This window comes from Sciurus vulgaris, assembly GCF_902686455.1.
Source record: "Sciurus vulgaris genome assembly, chromosome: X".
Taxonomy (NCBI): Eukaryota; Metazoa; Chordata; class Mammalia; order Rodentia; family Sciuridae; genus Sciurus; species Sciurus vulgaris.
Genome location: NC_136471.1, coordinates 132,338,520 through 132,364,297, shown reverse-complemented (window position 1 = coordinate 132,364,297; position 25,778 = coordinate 132,338,520). Strand labels below are relative to the sequence as shown.

The window sequence follows — 25,778 nt, the reverse complement described above, 5'->3', positions numbered from 1 at the left end:
GTCGCAACAAAGGCGGGGGTGCCCGGAGGGCTGCGTGCTCTAAGAAGGAAAGACCGGGACTCTGGCCACCGCCGCGCTCCGCCCCGCGGCACGCGGGCGCTTCCGTCGCCTCACCTGCTGCGGCCGGACATCCAGAGCGGCGGGCTGACTCGCCCTGAGCCTCAAAGCGCTGCCAGGCACTCGCGCGGGAGGAAGGGCAGGACCTCAGGCAGCCACTCTAGCCTCCTGGGTCCTTGCTCGCCGCTCTGACCTGGAGCGTGAGCTCCTCGCTCCTGCTCGGCCGATTCCCTGCGAGTGCCCTTTCCAACGGGATCCTAAGCGGGAGGGTGTAAAGTCCTTGCGCGCGCGCCCCTACCCGGTGCGCCTCGCCCGCGCGGGCCCCGAGCGCGCCCCGGATCCCGCCCCCTCCAACCCCCGGGGCCCCGGGCTGGAGCCCCCGAGCGCGCGCGCCCCGCCCCCGGCCCGGCCGTACGGCGCGAGCTCCCGAGAGCGCCTGCCCCGCCCCTCCCGCCCCCTCCCCGCCCACCCCTCCCCCGCGCGCCGCGCGCCCGCCCTCCCGGCTCCCTCCAGGGCCGGCCGGCACTTTCCTCCCAAGTTGCAGTGCAAGTTAGCTAGTGGCGGGCTGCGGCGAGGGCGCCCGGAGCCTCTCTTGTCCCTGGCCGGTTGGGGCTCCCTAGAGTGCATGGGTGCGGGCCGAGCTGGCCCGGGGGGCTGAGCACCCCGCGCCCAGCGCCATGGAGAGCGCCGAGCTCCGTACGCGGCCCGAGCGCCTGGCGGAGGCCGAGGCGCGGGCGGCCGACGGCGGGCGCCTGGTGGAGGTGCAGCTTAGCGGCGGCGCGCCGTGGGGCTTCACCCTGAAGGGCGGCCGTGAGCACGGCGAGCCGCTGGTCATCACCAAGGTAAGGCGGCCCGCGCGGTGACAGTCCTGAGGTGGCCGCGACGCTTAGGGATTGTCGGGGGTGGGGGTACAGGTACCGGAGGGGGCGGTCCTCGGTTCCGAAGCGCGCGATTACTCGAGTCACCTGCAGAGATTTGGGCACCCGGGCTGACATAGGTGTGTGGTTCCGGCTTCTCCTCCGCCGCTTTGCGGAGGCTTCAGGCGCCGCTGAGAGTTTAAATGGCTCCGGTTCCGGATCCCCTTCCCCTCCCCCTCCGGGAAAGGGCCTGGTAGAGTCCCCTGTGACTCCCGGTCTCTCCAGAGAGCGACCTCTACCTGCGGGGCTGCCCGGGGGTGAGGGGAGGAACATTCCTAGGAGCCAGGGGGTGGACAGAATCGTCCCCACCTGTTTGCTTCTCTAGGGTTGCTGGTTCTGCACCTCTCGGACCTGCATCCGTTATCACTATGAAACCCAGACTGGCAGCTGCCGCCAGCCCAGCTTCTCGATTTCCATCAGCACATCAATATTTATTGACTTTCAGCTTCCAGACCTACAGCCTTGCGCACTGGATACCTGCAGAAACTTACAGAAACTTTTCTTCGTGCTTATGAAAGTAGGACTTGAAGAAATTACTAATGTGTGTCAGCTGGAATATGCATGTGTTGGGGGAGGGTTGCTTTAGGACTGGAATTCTCTTGTCTCAAAACAAAATTAATCTTGAAACTTACCATCCAAGTCTGGATAAACCTGTAAAAACAAACGGCAAACCAGTCTCTCTGTTTTCTTCTAGTTGAAAGTGTCTGGTGGTCAGTTTCTTTGAGACGGGCTGAGCCCAGCCATTCTTAGGGACAAAGTTCCCTTTAAAATGTAAATATTCCTGGCTACTAGAAGCTTTTGAAGGTGACCGAGTGGTTTTCTCTGCTTTCCTCCCTCACCACAGCAGGAAGAAATTAAGTGACTCCTAACCCACCCGCCTGGTAATGAATTAGGGAAGTGGGATGGCTTTGTTGTCCGAACAACAAACGTGATGCCGAACGTCTTTATTCTGTACTTTCTCTCTCCCCGTCTCTCTCGGGACTGGGGACGTTGAACCTGTGGGTCTTCCTCAGACTAGGCAAGTGTTCCACCACTGAGCTACACCCCCAGGTCCTCTCATAATTACAAAACTGGAGACTTGAAGGGGACACTTGCTTAGTTGTGCACTGAATTTATGTTGAATCCAGGAAAGAGGTTGTCCGTTATTATAAATTTAATGAGCTTGTAACCCTTTATCAAATTGAATTCTTTGAAAAATCAGTGGGCAGAGTGTATACCCTGCCCAGCCAGGGTATGCTTCTGAATATTTCTTAAAGCTCATTAGCCTGTGCTTTTAAAATAAAGTTTTAGAAGTCATTTCTGATGGCAGCAGTTGAAAAGATGTCGGGTAAATAACACAGACCTTCAGTATTTCATGTATTTCTTTTAAAAAAAACCCTGAATTTTAAAAAATTAAAAATTCTGTCTTTATAGCAGATGGAATAAGTTGTAAAATACTATTCGATATGAAGTCTCGTGTTTTGTCCCTGCACAGTGTAAGAAGAAGGTTACTTTAACTCTAAAATTCACTGTTTCATCAAAAGTTGGAGAGAGGGATATCAGATACTCCAATTTCTAAAAATTCTGCATTCTTAGTAGCCTCCTGGTTTTTCCTGTTTCCAGAAATTGAAAGATTTTGCTGGTCAAGCCCAGCAATGCTAAACACTCTACCACTGAACTACATTCCCAGCTCCACTTTACTTTTACACATGCTCCAATGTGACTGGAAAATTGTGGTTTTTGTTACTTAGAATGGAGGGGATTCAGAAAAGCTGGGGGCATTTGTCCCTTATTTCCATAAGTTTATATGCAAATAGACATGCACACACATACTGTTGCACCCCAGCTCATGTGCATGCATGTACATTAACCACATGTTCTGTTGCATAGCATCAGCAATATTTCACATATCTGTCTTTTCTCCTGGATTAAGATCATTGGTGATGCTTGTGCATAGCCTGACAGCTGGTAATTAACTGTCACATTTAAAAGGGTGAAGGAAAATGGGTCCATTTTTGTCCACTTAAACAGTGGAAACAGACTGTTGTGTTGGAGACTGGGGAAAGTTATTCTACCACCAGAATTTAAATTAATCCAAACTTTGAATCTTCCCAGTGACTACTGAAAAAGTCATCAGGAATCATTAAAGAATAATTTTTCAAGTAGTTCTTCTGCACTTAAAAAAGATACTTTGTAATTAAATCGTTACATATTACAGCCCTGGGATATTGCACAATTATTTTCTATTTAGCCAACTCTGAATTGAGAGTAGCTTGATCCAACAGCAGGAGGACACATTCTTTTTATGATTATGGGGGTGTCATTCGAAAGTTCCATAGGCGTGCACATTCTAGAACTGGAAGGAACAGGGGTTAGACTCTTGCCGAGTATGTGCAAGGTCCTGGGTTTGATCCCCAGCAGCATGGAGAGCAAGAGACTGAAAGGGATGTTAAGAACAGGCTGGTTCAGTACTGAGCTTCAGATGCAGGAGTTTCATTAGCCCATTTTAATAGTTGAAACAGCTGAGGCCAAGAGAGATTAAATGGTGCACCCTGAGGTCACAAACCTGGGGAGTACTGGGAAGGATCCTGAATCTTCATTCCTCCTTCCCCTCCAATCAGTGCTATCTACTTGCTGCATCTGGAATTTCTTGGTAATGTCATGTTGAATAAATAACATGGTGACATTCGTTAGGTGACAATTTTTCAACCTTGGCACTGTTGATATTCTGTGCTGAATCATTCTCTGTTGTGGGGACCTTTCCGCAGCTTCCCTGGCCTCTACTTGCTGGATACCATTGGTGCCTCTCCCAGGTGTGACTACCAGATATGTCCCCAGACATTGCCAAATGTTAACCCAGTTGTGAATCACTTTGTTGGGTAAATGGTGTGTCACCTTTCCTCTTAAAATGTCTTCTCTTTTATTTAATTCTTTTTGCAGACACTGGCTTTGAGGGTGGTGTGTTTGGAGGCCCCTGGCATTTCCACTGTTTGTGTGGAGGGCTATTTTCTTTCCAAGTATTGGCCCTGAGAAAGGAGTTATTTACATAGTAAAATGCAAACAGATACTTGCTTCATCTGCATTTTCATAGCCAGAAAAAGGAACTAGCAACTGGGACTCCCCAGTGCTGCATTTTATGGTCGTTCAGAGTGGCCTGGGTAAGGTCTGACTTTTCTCTGGGTCTAGTATAAAGTTAAAGGACATCCTGGAAGCTTAATATTTATGGAGTTTGAGGTGCATGCCTGAAAGCAGCAGAGACGAGGACCTCTCCTGACCGTGGCAGCATATGCATCTTGAAATCTTCCTGTTGTTAGCAAAAAAAAAAAAAAAAAAAAAAAAAAAAAAATGAAAGCCCATTTTTTCCCTTGCTCCTTGTGCAGAGAGCGAGCTGGCATAATGTCCCTGTTCTAAGAGCCAGCAGAGAATTGCTAGTATTTCAGGACCCTGTCTCAGGGCCTGTGTAAGCTGATTCAGTGGAGCTCTCCAGTCCTGCTAGTTTTGCATATTTCTTTCCTCATCAGTTCAGCCAACAGAAAACTTCAATGTGGGAGTAGAGGGTGCTGACTTAATAAAATTCACCCGAATGGCCTGGCCTGAATTCCCAACAGGCATTTGGGGGTGGGGGGGATACTATTCTTTAGGAAACATTAAACACACCAGCTGGGTGTCAGTAGGCCCCCTGCTGCCTCAGGAATGTTTGTTAAGGAGGAAGGAATGAAGGCCCAGCCCCCCCCCATTCATCATTTCTTGGAGTTTCCCCCCCCCCCCCCCACTAAGAATGCCAGAACCCGTGAAGAAGACATTCATTTGGACCTGACCTAGTCCCTCCTCTGGTGGCTCCCTTGGGAACCCATTACTTTTCAGGTTGCCTTTGGTAACAGAGGGGTCTTGGATGGGGAAGGATTTCCATAGGTTCCCCACCACCTGACTCGCCCTCTCAGTGCTTCAGATAGAGCATTTTGTTGGATGTGAGACAGAACATTATATATCCTTTCCGTTGTGAGCATTCAAGGCTGAATCAGGGCACATTTGGTGGAGTGTACACCGTGTCCTATGTAAAGCACTAGATGGAGTCCAAGATGGCAGAGGACTCAGAAGGATAGATAGTGATGGGTGGGGACGAGAGGTCCCAAGCCCCTACATTACAGTGATTTGATAAGGGGGCTCCAATTTAGGGGGCCAGCTGAATCAGAGTCACCACTGACCTGGGGACTGGGGAGGTCAGAGCAGCCACCCTTTATGTTATATTTGTTCTTAAGAGCCAAGTTATTTTTTAAATATCAGCTAATGTTTTAAAAAAAGAGGGCCCATTGAATTCAGCAGTAGATCTGGAACTGATGGATCTAAGTTTTGTAGATTTTGGTCAACTTCTTTGTTTACCTACAATTCATGATTTGCATCAGGAGAAGCTGCTGCTTTTATGGGTGTCTGAGAAATGGTTGGGTGAGGGTTTGGGACCCTCTGCATTGGCACACCCTGGTGCTGTGGTCACAGTAGGTCTTTGGAATTGTAAAACACAGTCCCTGTCTGATGGCAGTCACAGTGTTTTCTCGAGTTATTAGGATGAGTGTAATTCTAAAGGCTCATTTGTACTTGAGAATTAATAGTATGCTTAAAAAACATGAGGTGAGTTTTCTTTCCTGTGCTGAAAGACCTTTTCAGTTGGGAGACCTGCCTTGCCAAGTGGCTTTCAAATATATCTTTATTACCCTTTCCCAGCCTGCAAATTAACTTGGCCCTGCTGAATTCTAATCCTTGTTCCTCCAGAGATGTTTTGGACAGGGGGGTGGGGAGCCAGGCAAACTGCCTTTTAAAGTCCTATTCCAAGGTCTGGTAGCTGGAGGCTTTGAGGTTCAACTGGTGGAGGATTCTTCCTCTTTGAGACATTAATGTACTTGACTCACACCTATAAATCCAAAGGCTTCGTGTATTATGAAAAGCTATAAACTTAAGCTATGCATCACACTTCTGTACCATGCTGAATTTGGTCTTCATGGCCCAGTTATGAATATTTCTTAACATGTCCTAACATTTACCTCTGGGGGGGGAAAAAAGAAAACAAAAAACTAGTTTGCCTGAGAGCTAAATGTGGAATAACAAACAGGAGTTTTCACTTTGTCATAATGAGCTAGGGTTTCTTAACTGTCTTTATTTTTCATGGCTGAAGAAACTGGGCTCCTCACTTCAGGAGGGCTGTTTTGATTTTTTTTTTTTTTTTTTTTTTTAATGTAAAGAAATGCAGTTTGGGCTTGTCTCCTTGCCAAAATTGTTTTCTGTCAGCATGCAAATAAACCTGGATTCGTGGCCAAGCTCTTAGGGGCAGGGGAGGAAAGCTTTGGACTCTGAGGAACTTTTCTTCTTTTCTACACCAGGTTTGTAGAGAGATTCTACAAGATAATTTTAGGGTATAAAGGCTGAATAGTCTTTTTATTCAGGTTGTCTTTTACTTTCAAATACTAGGTAGGAGTAGGGCAACACTTTGAGCAGACATTCTGCAGGTTTCTACAAGCCACAGCTTTTCCTACATAGGTGAACTAAAAACTAACTTGCAACAAGGATTTTGAAAGAACTCCGGATTCCGTGTACTCTTTTTTTTTTTGGTGGCACTGGGGATTGAACCCAGGGCCTCGTGCTTACGAGGCAAGTATTCTATCAACTGAGCTATATCCCCAGCCCTCCATGTACTCTTTTAAGCCTTAAAAAAAAAAAAAAAAAAAAAATTGTTGGTGACTGGGGATGTAGCTCAGTGGTAGGGTACTTGCCTAGCATGTGTGGGGCTTTTATCCCTAGCTCCACCTCAAACAAACAAAACAAACAACACACTGCCAGCCTCTGATACAAGGAGGGTGTAGTTTGAAGGAATTATTTTCCTGGTACTTTGTTGGATCAAAAAATTTGCATTGTTCTGTAACAGATGGAGCCTGCTTCTTTTATGGGTATGAATGAATGCAGTTTTCTCTTTGGAGTAATGTGTTTGAGTGGAAGGAAGAGCATTCATCATTAAAAAATAATTGGGACTGGGGGTTTAGTCAGTGGTATACACTTGTTTAGCATGTGTGAGACCCTGGATTCCATCCCCACCACTGCAAAAACAAAAAACTACCCGGAAAACTAATCTCATGTAGTTGAACCTTAAAGCTAGGTTTTCTGAATTGCAAAGCAAAGGTAACATTTTTAAAAATCCCTAAGTATTAAGTTGCAAGTGATGATAACTGCCTCTGTTGTATGAAGATGGCAGAAAAACAGTGTTCTGGATTGGCTAGGAAGGGTACAGGTTCGCTTTCTTTTGGCCAAGGGTAAATAAGATTTTCAGATTAATGGCAAATCCTGAAGGTCAAGGAGAAACCAGGCAGGGGAGATTGTGTGCCCTTGAAAGGCAACATTTTTACTTACTTGAAGGAAGAATGGAGACAAAGTGTCAAAAATGTATCTTTTTAGGGGTTTGTTTTCAAATCTATCAAAGTGGCTCTTGCACAGAGTAAATAAATCAAATGACTCTTCAGGGGTTGTTACATACCAGCAGTTCCCTTCCCTAGAGACAGCTATTGAAACTGTTTAAACCATGTCTTCTGGCACAGCCACAGCCGCTTCTATCCTTAAATACTGGGTTTGCATTGTGTATAGCTGCCACTTTTGTTGTTGGTTTGTTCTTCCCGCTCTGGGAGGTTAGGATTTAGACTTCCCCCACACTCCCCCGTGGCCAGCCTGCCTTCTCCCAGCCACATTTCTTTTTTTTTTTTTTTTTTCTTTTTCTTTTTTTTAACCTCCCACCTCCCTCACTCCCAATGTAATCACACCATAATTTTGGTTGGAAGAGGATTTTTCAACCTTAGCGCTACTGATATTTTGGCCCAAATAATTCTCAGTTGTGGGACAGTCTTGTGCATGTCAAGATATGTAGCAGCCTCCCCTGGCCTCCTCCCACGTGATGCCAGTCACACCTCTCCACCCCCCACTGTGACAGCCAAACTTATCTCCAGATATTGCCAGTTCTCCCCTGGGGGCAAAATTGCCCTCTCAGAGGAGCAGTGGGTTAACAGTATTCATTGTTGACATTGTTCTGTTTTTGCCAGTCTAGGGGTCTAACCCAGGGCCTTGTGTTCACCAGGGAAGCACTCTACAAATGAGTTAAACCCCAAAGATTTTATAGCTTTCTTTTCAGTTAATTTTTTATTTTATAGTGCTGGGACTCCAATCCAGAGTCTCACCTATGCTACTTGGCAAGTGTTCTGGCATGGAACTACATTCCTAATCATATATATATATATATAGATATAGATATAGACATATATCTATATATATATATTTAAATTTAATTTTATTCTCATTAGTTGTACATGACAGTAGAATGCATTTATACATTTTATAGATCATACATAAATAGAGTGTAATTTGCTTTGATTACAAATGCTATCACTCTTGAGCCTGGGGATACATACTTAACAATTATTTTTCCTGCACAAGATTTTGCAGTTGCTAGGATTAGTGTTACTTTTTCTTTGCTTATTTTCCTGTGTACTTATCATTGATTGACCTCCCAAATCTCTCCCAATCATGAAACATCTCTTATGTTCAAATACAGAGTGTATCATCTTTTGAGACCTTCACTGTCAGCAAATGTCATAATTTTATCTTGAGAAGTTTGATGGTTTGGTAAAGTCTCAGTTAGAGACAGTTGTCCCTCAGCACTCTGAAGGTGGTCTCTTTTCTCTGCTGATGCATGGTATTGCTAGAGGGACATCAGATCTTTCTGTGTATCCATCCTTTGGATTGGCTCTAAACTTATTTTTTATTTCTTTGTACTTTTGTTCTTCGTGTGAGAATTTGTAAGACCTCATTTTCTAATCCTTCCATTGAGTCTTAAATGTACATACTCTTTTTCTTCCACATTCCAAATTTTGTTTCTTGGATGTTCCTTTTTTATATGGTACTGATCTTGTTTTCTGGTTCTTTAATTTCTCTGATAATAGTAAACTGGTTTGGGGGCCGGGGTTGTAGCTCAGTGGTAGAGCACTTGCCTAGCATGTGCGAGGCACTGGGTTCAATTCTCAGCACCACATAAAAATAAATAAGTCAGATAAAGGTATTGTGTCCATCTACAGCTAAAAACTTTTTAAGAAATATTAAGCTGGTTTCTACAAAGTTCTCTTTCCACATGAAGTCTATTTATGAACTCTACCTTTATTGTTTGCTTGGGCTTCTCTCTTTCCTGATAGTAGTTTTCCCTTCAAATATCTGGTGCTCCTTGGCCATCTACTAGGATTGAAGAGTATGTTGCCCAAAATAATGGAGGCTTTGTGCATGTGGGCAAGTAATCTGGTGAGGCTCTTCTGTGGACTCCTCTACAACCATGGCTTCAGATCATTTCCTTCTGGACTGGCCATGTCCTTTCCTTATCAGATAGTAACCTTTTCTCTACCTAATCAATTTCTAATACAGAGCATATTGAGAGGCGATGGGAAGTCTGCCAGTGGAGGGAATCTTTCCTTGCTCAGCTGAGTGAGAGTGCCTATCTCTGCCCACTGCTCTCACCAGAGTGGTTCCAGTTTAGAGGGAAGGTCACCAGTAGTAATTAGTGGCAGTGCTTCCTTGTATCTGCGGCTGGATCTTGCATTTGGTCCCTAGGCTTATCTGATCTTTAATCCTTCAGTCCACCAAACTAGAATCATTTCTGTTTTATTGTATTATCATGAGGATTAAGTGAGGCAGTGTGTAAAATGAGCTGTAATAAATTTGAGTTCCTTTTTTTCCTCCCTCCTTTTCCCTAATGAATCCTGATTTATTAAGAATTTGGGAAACTTGGCTGTGTTTGATGGTGCACACTGGTAATTTCAGTGATTGCAGAGGTGGTGGCAGGAGAATTGCAAGCTTAAGCCCAGCTGGGTAACTTGGCAAGGATTGGGGATATAGTTCAGTGGTAAAGTACCTCTGGGTTCAATCCATAGAACCACTGGTGGGGGCGGGGGCCATGGGTTAAGGAAGTATTTGGAACACTAGTTTAAAAAAGTAAATTCATTGAACCATCCATTTAGTATAGACAGATTCAGAACTAGTTTTTGAACAGCATATGATTTTCTGATTTTTACTGTTTAGTATGGGTTTGTAGGAATGCATTTATTTACAAGATGCATCTACTGCCAACTCCAGAATATTGTCTATGCTATATATAGCCCACTAACAGTGATTATTTCTTCTCCTTCCAAAACTTAAATCATTAAAAAAAGAAGTTTCTTCTTTTATTGTAATATTTCTGATTTTTTTAGATGATGTGATATACAGAATAATAGGATTTTGTGTGTGTGTGTGTGTGTGTGTGTGTGTGTGTGTGTGTACACTAGGGATTGTACCCAGGAGCACTTTGCTACTGAGCTTTATCCCCAACCCTTTTTATTATTTATTTTAAGACACAGTCTTGCTAAGTTGCTGAGGCTGGCATTGAACTTGAGATCCTCTTACCTCAATGACCCCAGTCAATGGGATTATAGGCATGGGCCACTGTGTCTGGTAAGAATAACATTTTTGTGCGTGGGAGGGGAGGGGTAACGGGGATTGAACTCAGGAGAGCCACACCCCCAGCCCTATTTTGTATTTTATTTAGAGACAGGGTCTCACTGAGTTGCTTAGTGCCTCACTTTTGCTGAGTTTGGCTTTGAATTCTCGATTCCTGCCTCCGCCTCCTGAGCCACTGTGATTACAGGTGTGACCACTGCAACCTAGCTTAACATTTTTAAAAGGTGATTTTGGGGAAGTGAAAGCAGTGGGAAAGATGAACATTAAACATGCCTGTGGCAACAGACTATATTTCTTCAGTCTTTCACGCTTTGGCAGTAGAAAATCTTTCAGGGTGCTGATCTGGACCCACAGGTGTGCAGAGATGCTGCTCTGCCAAAGTTCATATCTTCCCTTCCTAGGGGGCATGTGTTAGTTTCCGTGTACTGCATCTCTTGCAGCTAGGTGTGGCCATGTCAAGGTTTTACCCAGGGGAGTGCAAAAGGAAGCGATGCCTACCATTTTATACTCCACCTTGTCTTATCAGCATAGGTTCCTGAATGACAGAGGAGGTGACCTGCCATGGTGTGGTCACCCTCCCAATAGCACCATTACATCAGCCAGAAATAAACCAGTGTTGTGTTTTGGTTCTTGGATAACTTGCTATGTCAGCCTATTCTAGCAAATGAAATCTTGAGACAAATTAAAAGTTTTACATTCCACTTTAAGAGAAAAAATGTATATAGACTTTATTGATATCCTTGAGACAGTGTGACTGTTTAGTTTGTTGAAGGAATCCTGGTGGGTGTCCAATTAGCACATAGCTTATTTCCCCCACACTTTAAGTTGAGACTTTCATATCATAACTTCTTTCCACCCCTGCCTTTTCTCTCAGCTGATAATTTAATTTTTACTCTGTCCTGCTTTTCCTTCCCTTCCCTGTAGATGACTGCCTGGGAGCTCTGGAGAGGTAGGACAGGAGGCTGGGAGGATGTCCCGTGTAGATAACGAGTTGTCAGATAGAACTGACCAGAGGCAGAGGTTGGTGGGCTCTTGGAATGGTTTTAAGGATTGGACCTTTCTCTTGGCTCTGCTGTCCTTCCCTAACCACATGGGTTCAAGTGCAGAACATATTGCCTGGGAGGGCTACACATTAAGTCATCATTAACAGGGTTGTTATCAGATGAGTTAATTATAATCCTGTATGGCAGATTTTTTCTTCCCCCAAGGAATAACACACAGGTACATGAGTTAGACAAGCAATGGGAAAGGAGGTGGAGATGAGGGCCAAGTTCAGCAGGCCTCAGGAGGAAGGTAGAGCTGGCGGAAGGTTGGGGAGGGTGGGGTGCCCAGGAAGTGGAGAAGGAGGGCCTCATTTGCTCCAGATACAATGTCACCTAAGGAAGAAGAGTTAGGAAAGCTTTTGGGGCCCCAGGCCTGGATGCTTGAAGCTGCAACCCTCCCTGGTGTTACAGTGGAGGTGAAGGTGATTCTTTGCTTATGGCTTGCAGATTCTGAAGCTGAGGAAATTCTACCCCTGTGTTTTTGTACATATACATGTAACTTTGTAAACACAAAGATATTTATCAGTGCTTATTGTACATATGCTTATAAAGCTGTAAGGGTAGTGGGTTTTTAAAATTGTTTTTCATTGCAAAAACATTAAAACAATATTGAAAAAAATTAAGAGACTTATCAGTAGCCCACACACATATAATCTTTTTTTTTTTTTTTTTTGGTGGAAGTACAGCTATATTAATTCCCCTTCCCTCTATTGAATTCTTTGCTTTGAATGGTTACTCACTTATTCGTTGCTTGATGGTAATTCCTAAGAATTACATCATCAAGGGCTGGGGATGTAACCCAGTGTTAAAGTGCTTGCCTAGCATGCCTGAGGCCCTGGGATCAATCCCTAGCACTGCAGAAAAGAAAAGAAAAAATTACATTGTCAAGAGTCTTTGGGATCAGATGATAGATTAAAGGAAGTTTAAGTTTGTATATGACACTTGAAATGTTAAAAAGTGACATTTGGGGCTGTGGGGTGTAGCTCAGTGCTAGAAAAGCACTTGTCTAGTATACACAAGGTCCTGGATTCCATCTCCAGTACCACCAGAAAAAAGAAAAATAAAATAAAAAACAGATGATGTTTTGTTATCATGGAACATATCAAGTTTTGTAATTTAAGTTTTTCTAGATGGGCATATTAAAACGTGGGTACACACAAACACACACAAAACCCTAACTTCTGGAAAACAAAGTACTTTAGGTTGATCAAATGTCAGTTTTTAAAGCAACTGGGTTTTGTTATTTTTTGGTATGTGCAGCTTTTCTTAACATTTTCATTATGTTTTTGAGGCCCTAAATCTTGAAGTTTGGAAAGAAAACATCTGGACTTGAAAAGACAGGCTTGCTTCTGCTCCAGTCATATTTATTTTCTGTTGATTTAACAACAGAAGTTTGTACACAGTGGATCCCACTTAAGGTTTACGAGCTGGGAGTGGTGGAGCTATTTCACTCCCCCTCCCCATTTTCAGTGGCTGATGTTTTGGAGAAAAGTAATTAAAACCACATACCATTCTGCATAGTTGTGAAATTGCAACCACAAGAATACTTTGTGCATTCTCTGCTGCTTCCTGGGAATGGGGTGCTCCTTCTTGTGCCCTGAAGCGGAACTCCCTTTGTTTTTACAGAGAGTTTAATTCTCAGATTACCCATGCTGTAATTGCAGTTCTGAAAAAGATGTTTAATTCACATACACAAAAATTCAGTCTTCCTTTCTTTTGAACTATTTTTGCAGTGGCCTCTGCTCGCTCATTTCCTTTCCTGGAATGTTGGTTTCTCTGAAAGGGTTGTCTAGGGGGTCTTCTATGTTTTCTTGAAATAAAATGTGCATATAGACACTCTTACACCTACATGTGCAGCCTCAGGTTCTCTTCTAAACTCTGGGAATGCCTGTGGGTGTTGCTGAGGTCCTTCAAATGTAGCATGATCCAAATGGAAATCATTCTTTTACCTTCTCTAATCCTGTCCTAGATTTCTAATCTTTTTTTTTCTTTTTTCTTTTTCTTTTCTTTTTTTTTTTTTTTTTTTTTTTTTTTTTTTTTTTTTTTTGTTTTATGGACTTCTTTTTTTTTTTTAATTAACTTTTTTATTTTGAGGCAGGGTCTTGCTAAGCTTAGGGCCTTGCTAAGTTGCTGAGACTGACCTTGAACTTGCAATTCTGCCTCGGCCTCCTGAGTCTCTGGGATTATAGATGTGTATCACCATGCCTGATTTCTAATCTTGACCACAGATTTATCACTGAATCCAGCAGTCATCCTTCATGTCTCTCTCCCCTACACCTTCCACAGCCAACTGATCTTGAAATCCCTTTGGTCCCTAAATATCTTGGGACTCTTGCTTCTTTTCCATTTCCAGTGTGACTGCTTCTGTTATTCCTCTTCTGGACAATCATAGTAGTCTCTAACTTAATCCCGTTCTGTGCAGACTATTCCAGACCACCACCAGTGGATATGCCAAAACACCGAAGTGGTTTGCATGCCCTTGCTGGAAAGGCCTCAGGAACTCCTTCTAAAACACTTTAGCTGGATGTAGAAGGTTCTTTGTTTTTGCTCCTGCCTATTCTTCACCACCATCAGCTGCTAATTTCTCACATGATGCTTTACCAGGGTATTACAGATTTTCCTCCCTGTTTCCCAGTCTCATCTGTTACCTTGGTCCTTTTGTCTATAAGAGTCTGATATGGTGACCACTTATCATACGTGACTGCTGAACAGTCCAAACTGGGATGTACTATAAGTTAAAATACACACTGGATGTAGATTTAGTGTGAAACAACACATATATTTCATTAATAACTTCTTCATATTGGTTGCATGTGCAAACAATCATATTTTGACAGCATTGGATTAAATAAGTAAAATCATTAAAATTAACATCTTTCTTTTTACTTTAAGTGTGGTTCCTAAACCACTTAAAGAGTGTGTGTGTGTGTGTGTACACATGCGTACATCTGTCTCATATTTCTGTTGGACCGCTCTGCTTTATACTTTTTTCTTTTTCTATTTTTTTTTAGTACCGGAGATTGAACCGAGGATTGCTCAACCACTGAGCCACATCACCAGTCCTTTTTATTTTTTATTTTGAGACAGGGTCTTGCTGTTGCTTAGGGCCTTGCTAAATTGCTGAGCCTGGCTTTGAACTTGTAATCTTCCTGCCTCAACCTCTTGAACCCCTGGGATTACAGGTGTGTATCACCATACCCTGCTGCTTTATACTTTTGTCAGGCAGATTTTGTCCTTGGACCAGCAACTTGTTAGCAGTGCAGAATCTCAGACCCTACCCCAGACCTACAGAAACAATTAATACTTGTAACATGATCTCTAGGAGATTCATTCACATGGTGAAATATGGCAAGTGCGCATTTGAAGGAGGATTTGCTGGTCCCATAACATCCTACATTATTTGAGACTTTGCCAGGGTTCTTTCTGAGACATTCAGAGTTTTGTGGAAGACTTTTCTCCCATTACACCACTCAGGAGAGTAGCTCCTGATCCTCCCTCCCTGGTCATGCACAGTATTCCGTAGTGCCCTTCATGGGCCTCACTAATCATTGATCTCACAGCCTTGAGAGCAGTGGGCTAGGAGGTTCCTGTGAGACACTGATAAATGCAGGTTTGGATTTTACTAAATGTATGTACATTTTTAATTGTTGCAATTTTACACTGCCAACTCTCAGAAGGAGTTGCACAGATCACCTCAGGACACAGAAATCACTTTTTTCTCCTCCACAGTGCCATGCAGCAGATGGTGCATGCAGTATGTTCCATAGGCATACCTGGGCTTTGGTGGAGCACAAAACAATTTTGCACCAAGAGAAAGAAGAGTACTGCTCTTTGACAGCATGGGCTCATGGAGGTGGTGGTGTACATGAGTGTGTCAGACAGAAGGACAACTGGGGATGGAACTGTGAGCCTTGTGCATGCTAAGCAAGTATACTACCACTGAGCTGTGCTGAGGAAGGTATGCTGGGCCCACTAGGAGCTCCTTGGTGGGAGGACCTGGAACATTCTGTAGTATGTGATGGCCTGTGGTCAGACTACCCCTTCTTGTTTGTTCCTGTCCTCCCTTGGGTAACCCCCATTGAATGAGGTCTTTGGAGAGGTGGGGACCAGGGGGCCATGTTCTTGGGGTGCAAAGGAGGTAGATGTGTGACTTACATTTTTCCCAGCACTTTGAATCTTGAGTATGTACATAAGGAGAAGGGACTCTGTCCTTAAGGAAGGTCGGCTCTGTTACCCGCCTGCTGTGACTGACAGGCCGGTACCTGAGACAGAGCTTGGGCTCTGTGACCTGAAAATTTGGCCTCTCAGGCTGCCTTCACCCAAGACTTCACCCATGCTTCTGGTGGCATCTTAGCAAATTGCCTTTCAGCTTATGTGTAAGAGTTGGTTTCTGTTGCTTGAAAGAAACCAAGGACTTGAAAGGACCTAGTAAAAGGCCTGCAGACTTTGGCACAGTATCATTTCTCATTTGCTACCTGCTGCATACATGGCACCTGTGGTGTGGGAAAAACCAGTGGTCTGAAGGGTCTGGGGAGCAGCCATGGTGAGTTGAAGCTGTCTCTTCCACACTGACCTTGAGAACGGGTTTCCATTTTACCCTTGCCAGCGCTGACTGATCTGGAGTCCCAGTAAAGCATTAGAAAATGACACCTGCTCTCTGTTGAGCACCTATTATATGCTAATAGTTGTACATTATGCCATGAAGTCCTGGGCACTGGGAATTGTCACATCCAGATATCACCGAGTCATACAGTGTTGAAGTTGTGCAGTTAGAATCCAAATAGCATCCACAATGTTTCAGTCACTGGTTAATTTTGTGTGAATGTCATACATTTCTCAGAGTACTTTTGTTTTTGTTGTTTGCAGTGCTGGGTATTAAACCCAGGGCCTCATGCATACTAAATACGAGCTCCACCTGAACCAGCCCTTTGGGGTAGGTTTGTATTGGTGCTGTGGTCTGAACTTTCCTCTCCTCCCTCCACCCAAATTTCTGTGTTGAAATCCTTGCGTCTACAGTGATGTATTAGGATGTGGGGTCTTTAATGGGTCTTAAGGGAAAGCCCTAATGAACAGGATTAGTGTCCTCGGTACCCCTTCTTCCATGTAAGGAAACAGTGAGAAGATGCCATCCATGAACTAGTAATTGGGCCCTTGACCTGCCTTGATCTTGGACCTCCAGAAATGTGAGAAATGCATTTCTGGAATATACTGTAAGAAATGCATTTCTTATTTTTGAGCCATGAAGTCTGTGTATCTTGTTACAGCAGCTAGAACAACCTAAGACACTAGTGAGGAGAGTAGACTTGGAGATGTTAGGGACTTTCCTAACCTTGTAACAGGACTAATGTTTTCAGTGTCTTCACTCAGCACATCAGATGTACTTTGGGACTCATCTGAGATGGCTTCATTTTCATAAGGAAAAGTGAACTTTTTGGTCCATTAATTTTTTTTTTTTTTTTTTGGCTTTGTAGTACTGGGCATGGCCTCACATGTGCTAAGCAAATGCTCTACCCTAGAGCTATATCTCCAGCCAAGAAATATGTTCTGAAATATATCATTTTAATATTAAATGTTATTCTATGTAATATACAATACATATAAAATAAATATGTATCATTAAGTTAGATTCATTTAAATAAGTGACAAATATATTCACTTAGTATATAATAAATCTATCTTTATGCTAACACAGGAATAAAATGCAATTTTAATACTTCTTTATGGAGATAGGGCCCAGGGAAGGCTTCTGCACTCTGAGTCACAGCTAGCAAGTGAAGAAACTGGGTTTTCATTCCTAGACTTTCAGAGTAGAAGGAATAGTGCAGTGGTAGGACATATGCTTAGGATGCACAGGCCCCGAATCCCATCCCCAGGCCCCCAAAGAAAGAAAAACAAAAAATCATTCTAGCCTGTTCAGGGTCTGATGAAGGTCTCTGCCCAGGTGTCCCCAAGAATCGTCATAGCTAGTCCTGGGGCCACACCTAACACGTGGAAGCCACTCAGTAGAGATTTGATAGCACAGGAGGGCCAATTGTAAAAGGGCACTTGAACTGCTGGTGTTCAAGCATTCGTTCTGGTAATAGGGCCTGCATTGCTTCAGGCATGAGAGTTAGGGGGCCAGGGTCAGAGCATTCCCAGGACTGGGATGGAACCTGGCCCTTGAGCATCGGAAGTACATGGCCTACCACTGAGCCACACACTGCCTGCTCTGAAAGGCTGGAATGAAAACCCAGCTTCTCCACTTGTGACCTGCAGGTCATGCAGCGAGCACTGATTTCCAAGTCTGGGCCACAGGGACCTGTGGAGAGGCTGTGACTCCAGAGGGACTGAAGGAAAGAAAGGTATTTCTAAAAAACAAGGCTGAGGCATATTGTGAAGGCATTACAAAATCACGCTTCCAAAGGCCTCCCAGCGACATGCCATGTTGTGTACAGTGGAAATAAAGTCAGACTAAACTCTGTGTGTTGGTTTATAAACGGAAAAAAGAAGAATAAGAAGAAAAGTACTCCCTTCTTCAGCTCAGAAAGAAGTAAGCCAGATTACAATGGCCGGGCTGGACTTTGCAACCTGACTTTCTTTCTTCTTTTCCAAATTGCTGGTAACGTGGCAATGAGGCACACTCACATATTTAAAGGAAACCTTGTTGAAAGTTCTCCTGGGGAGTGGGACCTGGCCATACCCTGGATTGTCTGCTTCTTGCCACGGAGGGCATTTTTCTGTGTTAGCTACTTCTGAGATCCTTTTATGAGGGGATTTAGTGTCATAGGAAGGTCACGGAGGGGAGTGGCCCAGCAAGTATGAAGGGCAAGAGCCTGATGGATGCTGGCTGGTCTTGTGAGCCAGGCACACCTTAGCACAGATAACGCTGAGTAAGCTGTTTGGCTGGGTTCTTCAGCAGGACTATCCGGTGGCTTCCAGACCGTTTCCCTAGCCCAGCTTACTTCCAGACCTTGTAGCTCTGAGAATATTCTGATCTTGGGCTGTTTTAAAGTTTCTTCTAGTAAGTACGGTCATTCTGTACCCTCTCTGATTAAAGGTTGACTGTGCAGTGTTTGAGTTTCTTTATTCAGGGTGGCCATGTGGAAGGGAGGCCAACCTGCATTTCTTTCATTTCTCTTTTGTTTTTCTTTTTTTCTGATCACCCAGGAGTGCTCAACTACTGAGCCACATCTCCAGTCCTTTAAAAAATATTTTATTTAGAGACAGGGTCTTGCTAGGTTGCCTAGGGCTTGGCTCAGTTGCTGAGACTGACTTCGAACTCATGATCCTCCTGCCTCGGCCTTCCCAAGCCGCTGGGATTACCAGTAGAGTGCTACTTCGCTTGACCATTTCTTTCATTTCTCTTCTCCACATATATATGTATATATTTTTCTGTTTTTCTTTTTTCTTTTCAGTACTGGGAGTTAAACCCAGGGTTGCTCTAACACTAAGCTATATCTCCAGTCCTTTTTATTTTATTTTGAGACAGGGCCTTACTCAGTTGCCCAGGGTGGCCTTGAATTCATGCCTTGGGTGGAGGATGCTGGGGTTGACTGTGAAGGTAGGTGTTTGTCTGCAGATTCTACTTGCCTCTCTCCTCCCTGCATCCCACCTACCTGGTGGAGGCCAGAGTGCTGGCTCTTCCAAATGTGCCATGTGAGTCCGCAGCAGACCTGGCTCTTCTCTGTGCCCAGGTATGGTTGGAGCTGTGGCAGGTGCTGCCTCAACATAGTTGCTCAGGGACATGTGGAGCAGGTGTGCTCAGGTGCCTCCAGTGGGGGCTGGGCCTCCCCAGGGCGTCTGTCCCTTTCTGAGGGCTCCTGCAAATAGAGGCAGTGTGCACTGTCTGTGCTCAGCCCTAACTGCTTGCAGAGGGAAGGAAGCAGGTTGTTGGAGCATACTCCTCTTAGGGATGGGAATATAACAAGGTAGAGTGCTTACATAGTGTGCACGAGGCCCTGTGCTCCGTCCCCAGCCCTGCCAGTGGGGGTAAAGAAGAGCTAAGACTCCATTTTGAGAATAAGAATTATTAGAGAATAGTTATCTAACCAAAACATTTGGGTCACTTTGATTTGAATTTTCTCCTTTCTTATGAAATGAAAGTCATAATAAGGATGCCACAAATACAGGAGAAGTGTGGGCGGGTCTTCCCTGGAAGGTAAGATTAGAGCCTTCTTTTCTTTCTAAAAATAACATGCAACCATCCATGCCGGGATTGAATTTCATAGTTAAAAATTTTGGAGCTCAAGACATAACAAGATAGCTAAAGAAGAGATTGTCCCCATCATTAACAAACAGCTGTGAAGGATATCTTTTTTTTTTTTTTTAATTTGGTACTGGCGATCGAACCTGGATCTTTGCTCATGCTAAGGATGTCCTGAGCTACAGTCCTACCTCTAAAAGGGTATCTTTATTGGAAGTGTTTTCATTGTTTTAAGGGGATGACACTTCTCTTTGTGCTTAATAGAGAAGGTAGTTTAAAAATCCACCATAATCAGGAGAGACAGCAAATGTTCAGGAGCTCTGTGTTCAGTTCCTAAGCTCTGGGGGATTTAATTCCAGTGGTAGCATTTAAAGCCACATTTGCCCTTGTAATTCTACTTCAAGTTGTAATCCAGTGTAAATAATAATCATAAAACTGTCACTCACCAAACCACCTAATTTTGCCCAGATCAATAATCATTCCTTTTTTTGTGGGTGGAAGAGTATGTACTGGGGATAGAACCCAGGGCACTTAACCACTGAGCTACATCCCCAGTCTTATTAATTTTTTATTTTGAGAAAGGTCCTCACCAAGTTGCTGAGGCTGGCCTCAAACTTGTAATCCTCCTGCCTAAGCCTCCTAGATTGCAGGAATCATAGGTGTATTATAAGTGCCTGCTGTGTGTGGTAATAATCATTCTGATTTTGTGACTACTACCAAATTACTTGCACTCTAGAATAAAAGCCTGTTATGTGATCAGATGAATTTTTTCAATGTTTTTGTTCTCATAAGTTTCTTTTTTTCTTTTTTGCAATCCTGGAGATTCTTATTAATTATTCAATTTTGAATTGGTGCCATAGGAAGTGAGATTTGGATCATGGGTGTGGCTCAGTGGTAAAGCTCTAGTTTAGCATGCCTGAGGCCCCAGCACCTCAAAAAAAAAAGAAGATGATGATGAAATCTTACTTTTGTAGTTAAGTTTTCAGGTCATATAAAATTGTATGATGTGCCATAATCAGTTTCTATTCTGTACCTTTTCCAGGAAGAAGCAGAATCCATACAAAGCTATTTTTGTTTTTTTGCTTATGTTTAGTGGTAATCATGAAATTATGTTCTATATTTAAATGCGATAACTTTTAAGATTTTGTTTTTCTGTAGTGCGGGGGATGGAAGCCAGGGCCTCTCACATGCTAGGCAAGCATTCTACTGCTGAGCTACAGCCCTGGCCTCAACATTTAGTGAATGACCTTCCCTTACATTCTGTATTCCTAACCTTTTTAGTTCAAACAACAGTTTAAAAATTAAGACTGTCAGTGTCCAGCAAGAAAAGGGAATGTGTAAGTTGGGATACATAGACCTAAATATTGTCCATGGATTTTCCCTTCTCCTCCCTCCCTTCTTCCCAAGAAATCATTCATTTGGGCAAAAGTAATTACAGGAAACCTTTCTTAGCAAGCTCCTGGCACCCTGGAGGAACAATGGAGGAAAGCTGGAAAAGCATTCCTGCTGTTGGAATGCTGCAAACTGATCAATAGCTCTGCTGTGCTTCCATGACCCCAGTGTGCAAGAATTCTGTCCCTTTGAACTGTGCAGGCTCTTAGGCTGACTGGGCTGGTTAATGTGGCTGGTTTCTTCTACCAGGATGTCAGTTACTGTCAGTACCTGGTAAGTGTAGGGAGAGATGCTCCTAGGAAAATACTTCCCAAAATCTTCTGTGGGTGGCACTTGAGCAGCCTGCTCCCTGAGATATTCTCAGGATTGGGGAGGGGTGGTGGCATGGAGTTTGCTTTCCCGAGAGGAGTGAGCCAGTTTCCTTCCTTCCTTTTCTCTGTCTCTTGTTGCTTTCTTTCTTTCTTTCTTTCTTTTTTCTTTTGTGTGTGTGTGTGTGTGTGTGTGTGTGTTTCTGGGAATTGAGCTCAGGACCTTGAGCTAGTGAGGCAAGCATTCTACCAACCGAGCTATCTCCCCAGCCCTGCTCTTTCTTTTTGAAGTACTTATTTTCAGATGGAGTGGAGCAAAGGCAGGAAAGCATTCTTCTGAATGAAATATCACTATTCTTGGAATGAGAGCTTTGGAAAAATCTCCCTAAATGTTAGCATACAATACATAGAATAATATGTGCTTGAAATAGTTTTTAAGGTCGCTATCTCGAGCTTTCAAGTTGCTAAAAAATTTTTTTCTTGCGGTTCAATATTAAAGAAAAAGTGGGCCACTCTGGAAGGAGAAAAAAGGAATCATAAAGAATGCGCTTAAACCAGGGTCTTTCATGGGTTACTGCCCTGTGACTCTCCTAGTAGAAACCCCTGTTCTTTGTGCTGCTTCATCTTCACTTTAAGAAAACAGTATGTGAACCAGTAATCCCATGACAGCATGACATTTTAATTTTGACTTTCAAAGCTTCTTGGGTTCGTAGGACATGATGAGAATCTTCTGGTATTTTGTTCCCATAAACTCAACTGGGGATGAGAACCTTAATGAACAGACATTTTAGAGAAAGTTATGTTGTAACTTCCCTTCCTCTTCCTCTGTTTATGTCCACACTGATAAACAATGTCCACACTGATAAAAAATGAACCTTGTATAGCTCATTCACCAGGAACTTGAGTGTCAAGGACAGTCTGCTCTGCCCTGGGGAAATGGGCATTTCCTACCATTCATTTTTTTATTGAAACTGGGTGCTCAAGCTGTACTTCTGGTACCATAAGTGGTGTGTGTGTGTGTTTCAGGAAGATAAGCTGAGGGCTTTGCTCTCGGTCAGTGGTTACTGACTCTCACTGAACATTTCACACACCTGGACACTTATTTTTTTAAGGAATGCCTTCAGAATCTCTGGGTTTTAAGCCATTCAGGTGACGCTACAGGCAGCCAAGGCTGGGAGCAAGCCTGCCTTGACCTTCAGCCTGCTGCAGGCACACCTGCTACTCAGGGTGTGAGTATGTGCTTTCCATGATATCAGCACCAGGGTGTCACAGCGTGGGCCAGGGCTCTTTCAGGAGCAGTGTGCCCACCGCACTGCCCGTCTGCGGCACTTGAGGTTCTCACTGAATGTGTCATGCATGGGGCTTGTTAAATTCAAGAACTACCTTTCCTTCCTTTACCTTCTTTTTGCACATTGGATTTTGCAAGCAAGTCATGGTCCCTGGGATCATGCACTTCATGAAAAACCTAGCCTTTACAAGATATCACTGTTGGTCTTGACAACCCAGAATAGACTTTTGAATAGTGCAAGGTTATTGTGACATAAGTCTTATGTCTATCACTTAAAATCTCTATTTAATTAATTTATTTATTGGCGCTACTGATTGAACCTGGGGCCTTGTGCATGCTGAAAAAATCCCTAAGATGAACTTTAGCTCTATTGATCATTTAAAAGAATAACAGAAAAGTTCAGTGCATAACTTTTACCTTTCACAGGATGAGCAAGACTTGGGCAAATTCTCAATAAAACTCAAACACTTTTGAAACATGGGCAGTGGTAAAGAATGCTGAGCCTCTGGGTCTCTGTTCAGCTTTTAAAAGTGGTAAAAGAACTCGGTCTTGCGAAGGTTAATATAGGTCTCAAATCTGTAATGGAAGGGGATGACTGCTTGCTCCAGTGCTGTGATTGAAGTCCTTGCTGCACATTCAAGTCTCTGGGGGCAACTTGGACGTGCTGTTGGGCCCAGACTGAGTCAGGATCCCAGAGCTGGCACAGGTGTTAGAAGTCTTGAGCTTACTGGATGTTATGACTTGAAAGTGTTTCCCAGAGGCCCTTGTGTTAAAAAGACTTGGTTGCCAGCCTCTGGCACTATGGGAAGGTGGTGAAAGCTTTAAGTGGGGCGTTATTGGAGGAAGTGAGGTCACTGGGGGCATGCCCTTGAGGGGGATATTAGGACCCCAGCCCTTTCTCTCTGCTTGCTTCTGGGTTGCTCCTGCCATGGTGCTGCCAAAGGCAATGGAGTGAGCTGCCACTGACTGATACCTCTGAAACTGTGAGTCAAAAAAAAAGCCTTTCCTCCTAGTAATTTGATTATCTTAGGTGTTTTGTTCCAATAGCACAATGCCAACTTAACACACTAGGAAACTCCAGCATGCAACCCAGGTAGAGAGTCACAGTCTTAACATTTTAGCCCTGACTCTTGAGGGCAGGTTTATAGTCAGGTACCAACCATTCCCTGTACAACTCAATGAGAAAATCAAGTCCAAAGACCCACTGGGTGCCTGAACAAGGTGTGTTTTCAGAGCTGGGGAGAACACATTTGTTCCCTTGGGGCCTGATAGGGGAGTGGGGTCAGGCAGTGGCTGAGGGGTCATAGGAAGGGTAAGGAGCAATTTCTATACTGGGGCTGCCACGAGGTATTTTAAAGCAGAGAGTTAAGGCCTCTGCATGCACTCTGCTGCCATGGGGAGTCATGGGGCAAGGGAGGAGAGACACTGGGTCAGAGTGAACCTTGGAGAATAAATGGTGCTGCTGGTCCAGGGGACTAGGGGGGTGAGGAGGCCTCCATCCTACTAAAAAGAACGAGGCCTTTCCCTGGCATGGATGGGTACCATCCATGATTTAGGGGGGTACCATCTATGATTTTGGGCAGGTGCCAGGTTAATGACTTTTCAGGAGGAATTCTCTAGAGCTGGTCTCAGCAGCATCTATATGGACCCTCTGGGAGCTTGTCAGAAACGCAGAGTCTTGGGCCCTTCCCCAGAAATGCCCAATCGCTAGGGATTGGACTCAGTGAGCTGCCCTTTCATGGTCCTCCAGGGATTCTGATTGGGTAGTGGAGTTTGGGAACCTCAGCTTTACAGACTTTTTTTTTTTTTTTTATAACTGTTCTATTTAGTTATACATGCTAGCAGAATGCATTTTGATCATTGTACACAAAAGGGGTACAAGCTTTACAGACTTCTTCCCGTCCTTTCCTTGCATTTGCTCCAGGGAGGTGTTATTATTTTATACTGTTATAGGTAATGTTGGAAATAGAGGCATAGGGACCTTCAAGTCCAGAGTTTCCAAGTTGGCTTTTGGCAAAGTTGGGACCTGAGGTTCCACTGAATGCCCCCTGCTTGTTCAGGGGGCCTGTACAACTTGGGAGTCATTTATTTGAAAGCCTCTTAATCCCAAGTTGCTCACCTCTATTGTATCTGTTTCCGGAGTTGACAGAATTAAATGAAGTGACTTATGTTAGTGTGGGGTCAGCATTTGGTGTGAATACATGTTTAGCTTTTAAAAAGTTGTATCTATGACTTTTTAAAAAAATTTTTTTAGTTGTTGATGGACACAATACCTTTATTTTTATTTACTTATTCATTTTTTAATGTGGTGTTGAGGATCAAACCCATGCCTCTCACATGCTAGGCTAGTACTCTACCACTGAACTACAACCCCTGCCCCCTTTCTTTCTTTCTTTTTTTTTTTTTTTTTTTTTTTTAAGAGACACCATCATGCTAGATTGCCCAGACAGCTCTCTCTGGTGCTCAAGCAGTCTTCTTGCTTCAGCTTCCCAAGTAGCTGGAAGTACAGGAGCACATCACCAAGCTTGGTTTCTTCCTTTATATTTTATGCCTGACTGTAGTGCTTTGGTTGCTTAAACAAGATTATGTGTGTTTGTCTCAATCAGTCAATCAGTCATCTATCTGCTATCCGTCCATTCACATATACAGTTTTACAAATAGCAAAGTAATGGTAATTTTCATTTTGGACAGGCAAACAAAAAACTTTAGCATGGAAAGGTATAAAGACCATTAAGTTCTGTATGTGCTAGAAATCCAGATATTAATCTTTTCTGTTGATTGTTGTTAAAATCTTTGGGCAGAGTTAAAATCCTTGAGCGGTGTTTTCCCATGTGTAAAGGTGGGAAAATATAACTTCCCAGGGTTGTTAGAGAAGCCTTGGCAGCAATATATATTGTACTGGCTGATGGCGGTTTTATCAACAACACTAGCTAGATTCTCCATTTTTCAAATGTCCTGGCAGTGGGTGTGATTGACTTGTTTGACCGAGAGCTGCCCCAGAGGTCAGTGGTGGCAGTGACCAGGGACATTCTTTCATGATGGAATCCAGGCATGCTCATCATGCTGATAGAACAGGGACAGAACTGCCATCTATCCAGAGAG

The 25,778-nt window shown here is 43.8% G+C and overlaps 1 protein-coding gene and 1 long non-coding RNA gene across 3 annotated transcripts in view; one reads left to right on the top strand and one right to left on the bottom strand.

Moving 5' to 3' along the window:
• The first annotated feature begins 555 nt into the window (after window positions 1–555).
• Window positions 556–25,778, top strand: part of SHROOM2 (shroom family member 2) — a 125,899-nt gene continuing 100,676 nt past the window's right edge. For both annotated transcript variants that reach the window (XM_079123124.1, XM_079123123.1), the window contains exon 1: window positions 556–899. In XM_079123124.1, the coding sequence (XP_078979250.1) occupies window positions 735–899 (165 nt within the window). In that variant the 5' untranslated portion in view covers window positions 556–734. The remainder of the gene's footprint in view (window positions 900–25,778) is intronic.
• LOC306650885 overlaps window positions 8,259–25,778 on the bottom strand; it is a 461,164-nt gene continuing 443,644 nt past the window's right edge. The window contains exon 2 of the long non-coding RNA XR_013761056.1: window positions 8,259–10,507. This is a non-coding gene — a long non-coding RNA (uncharacterized lncRNA). The remainder of the gene's footprint in view (window positions 10,508–25,778) is intronic.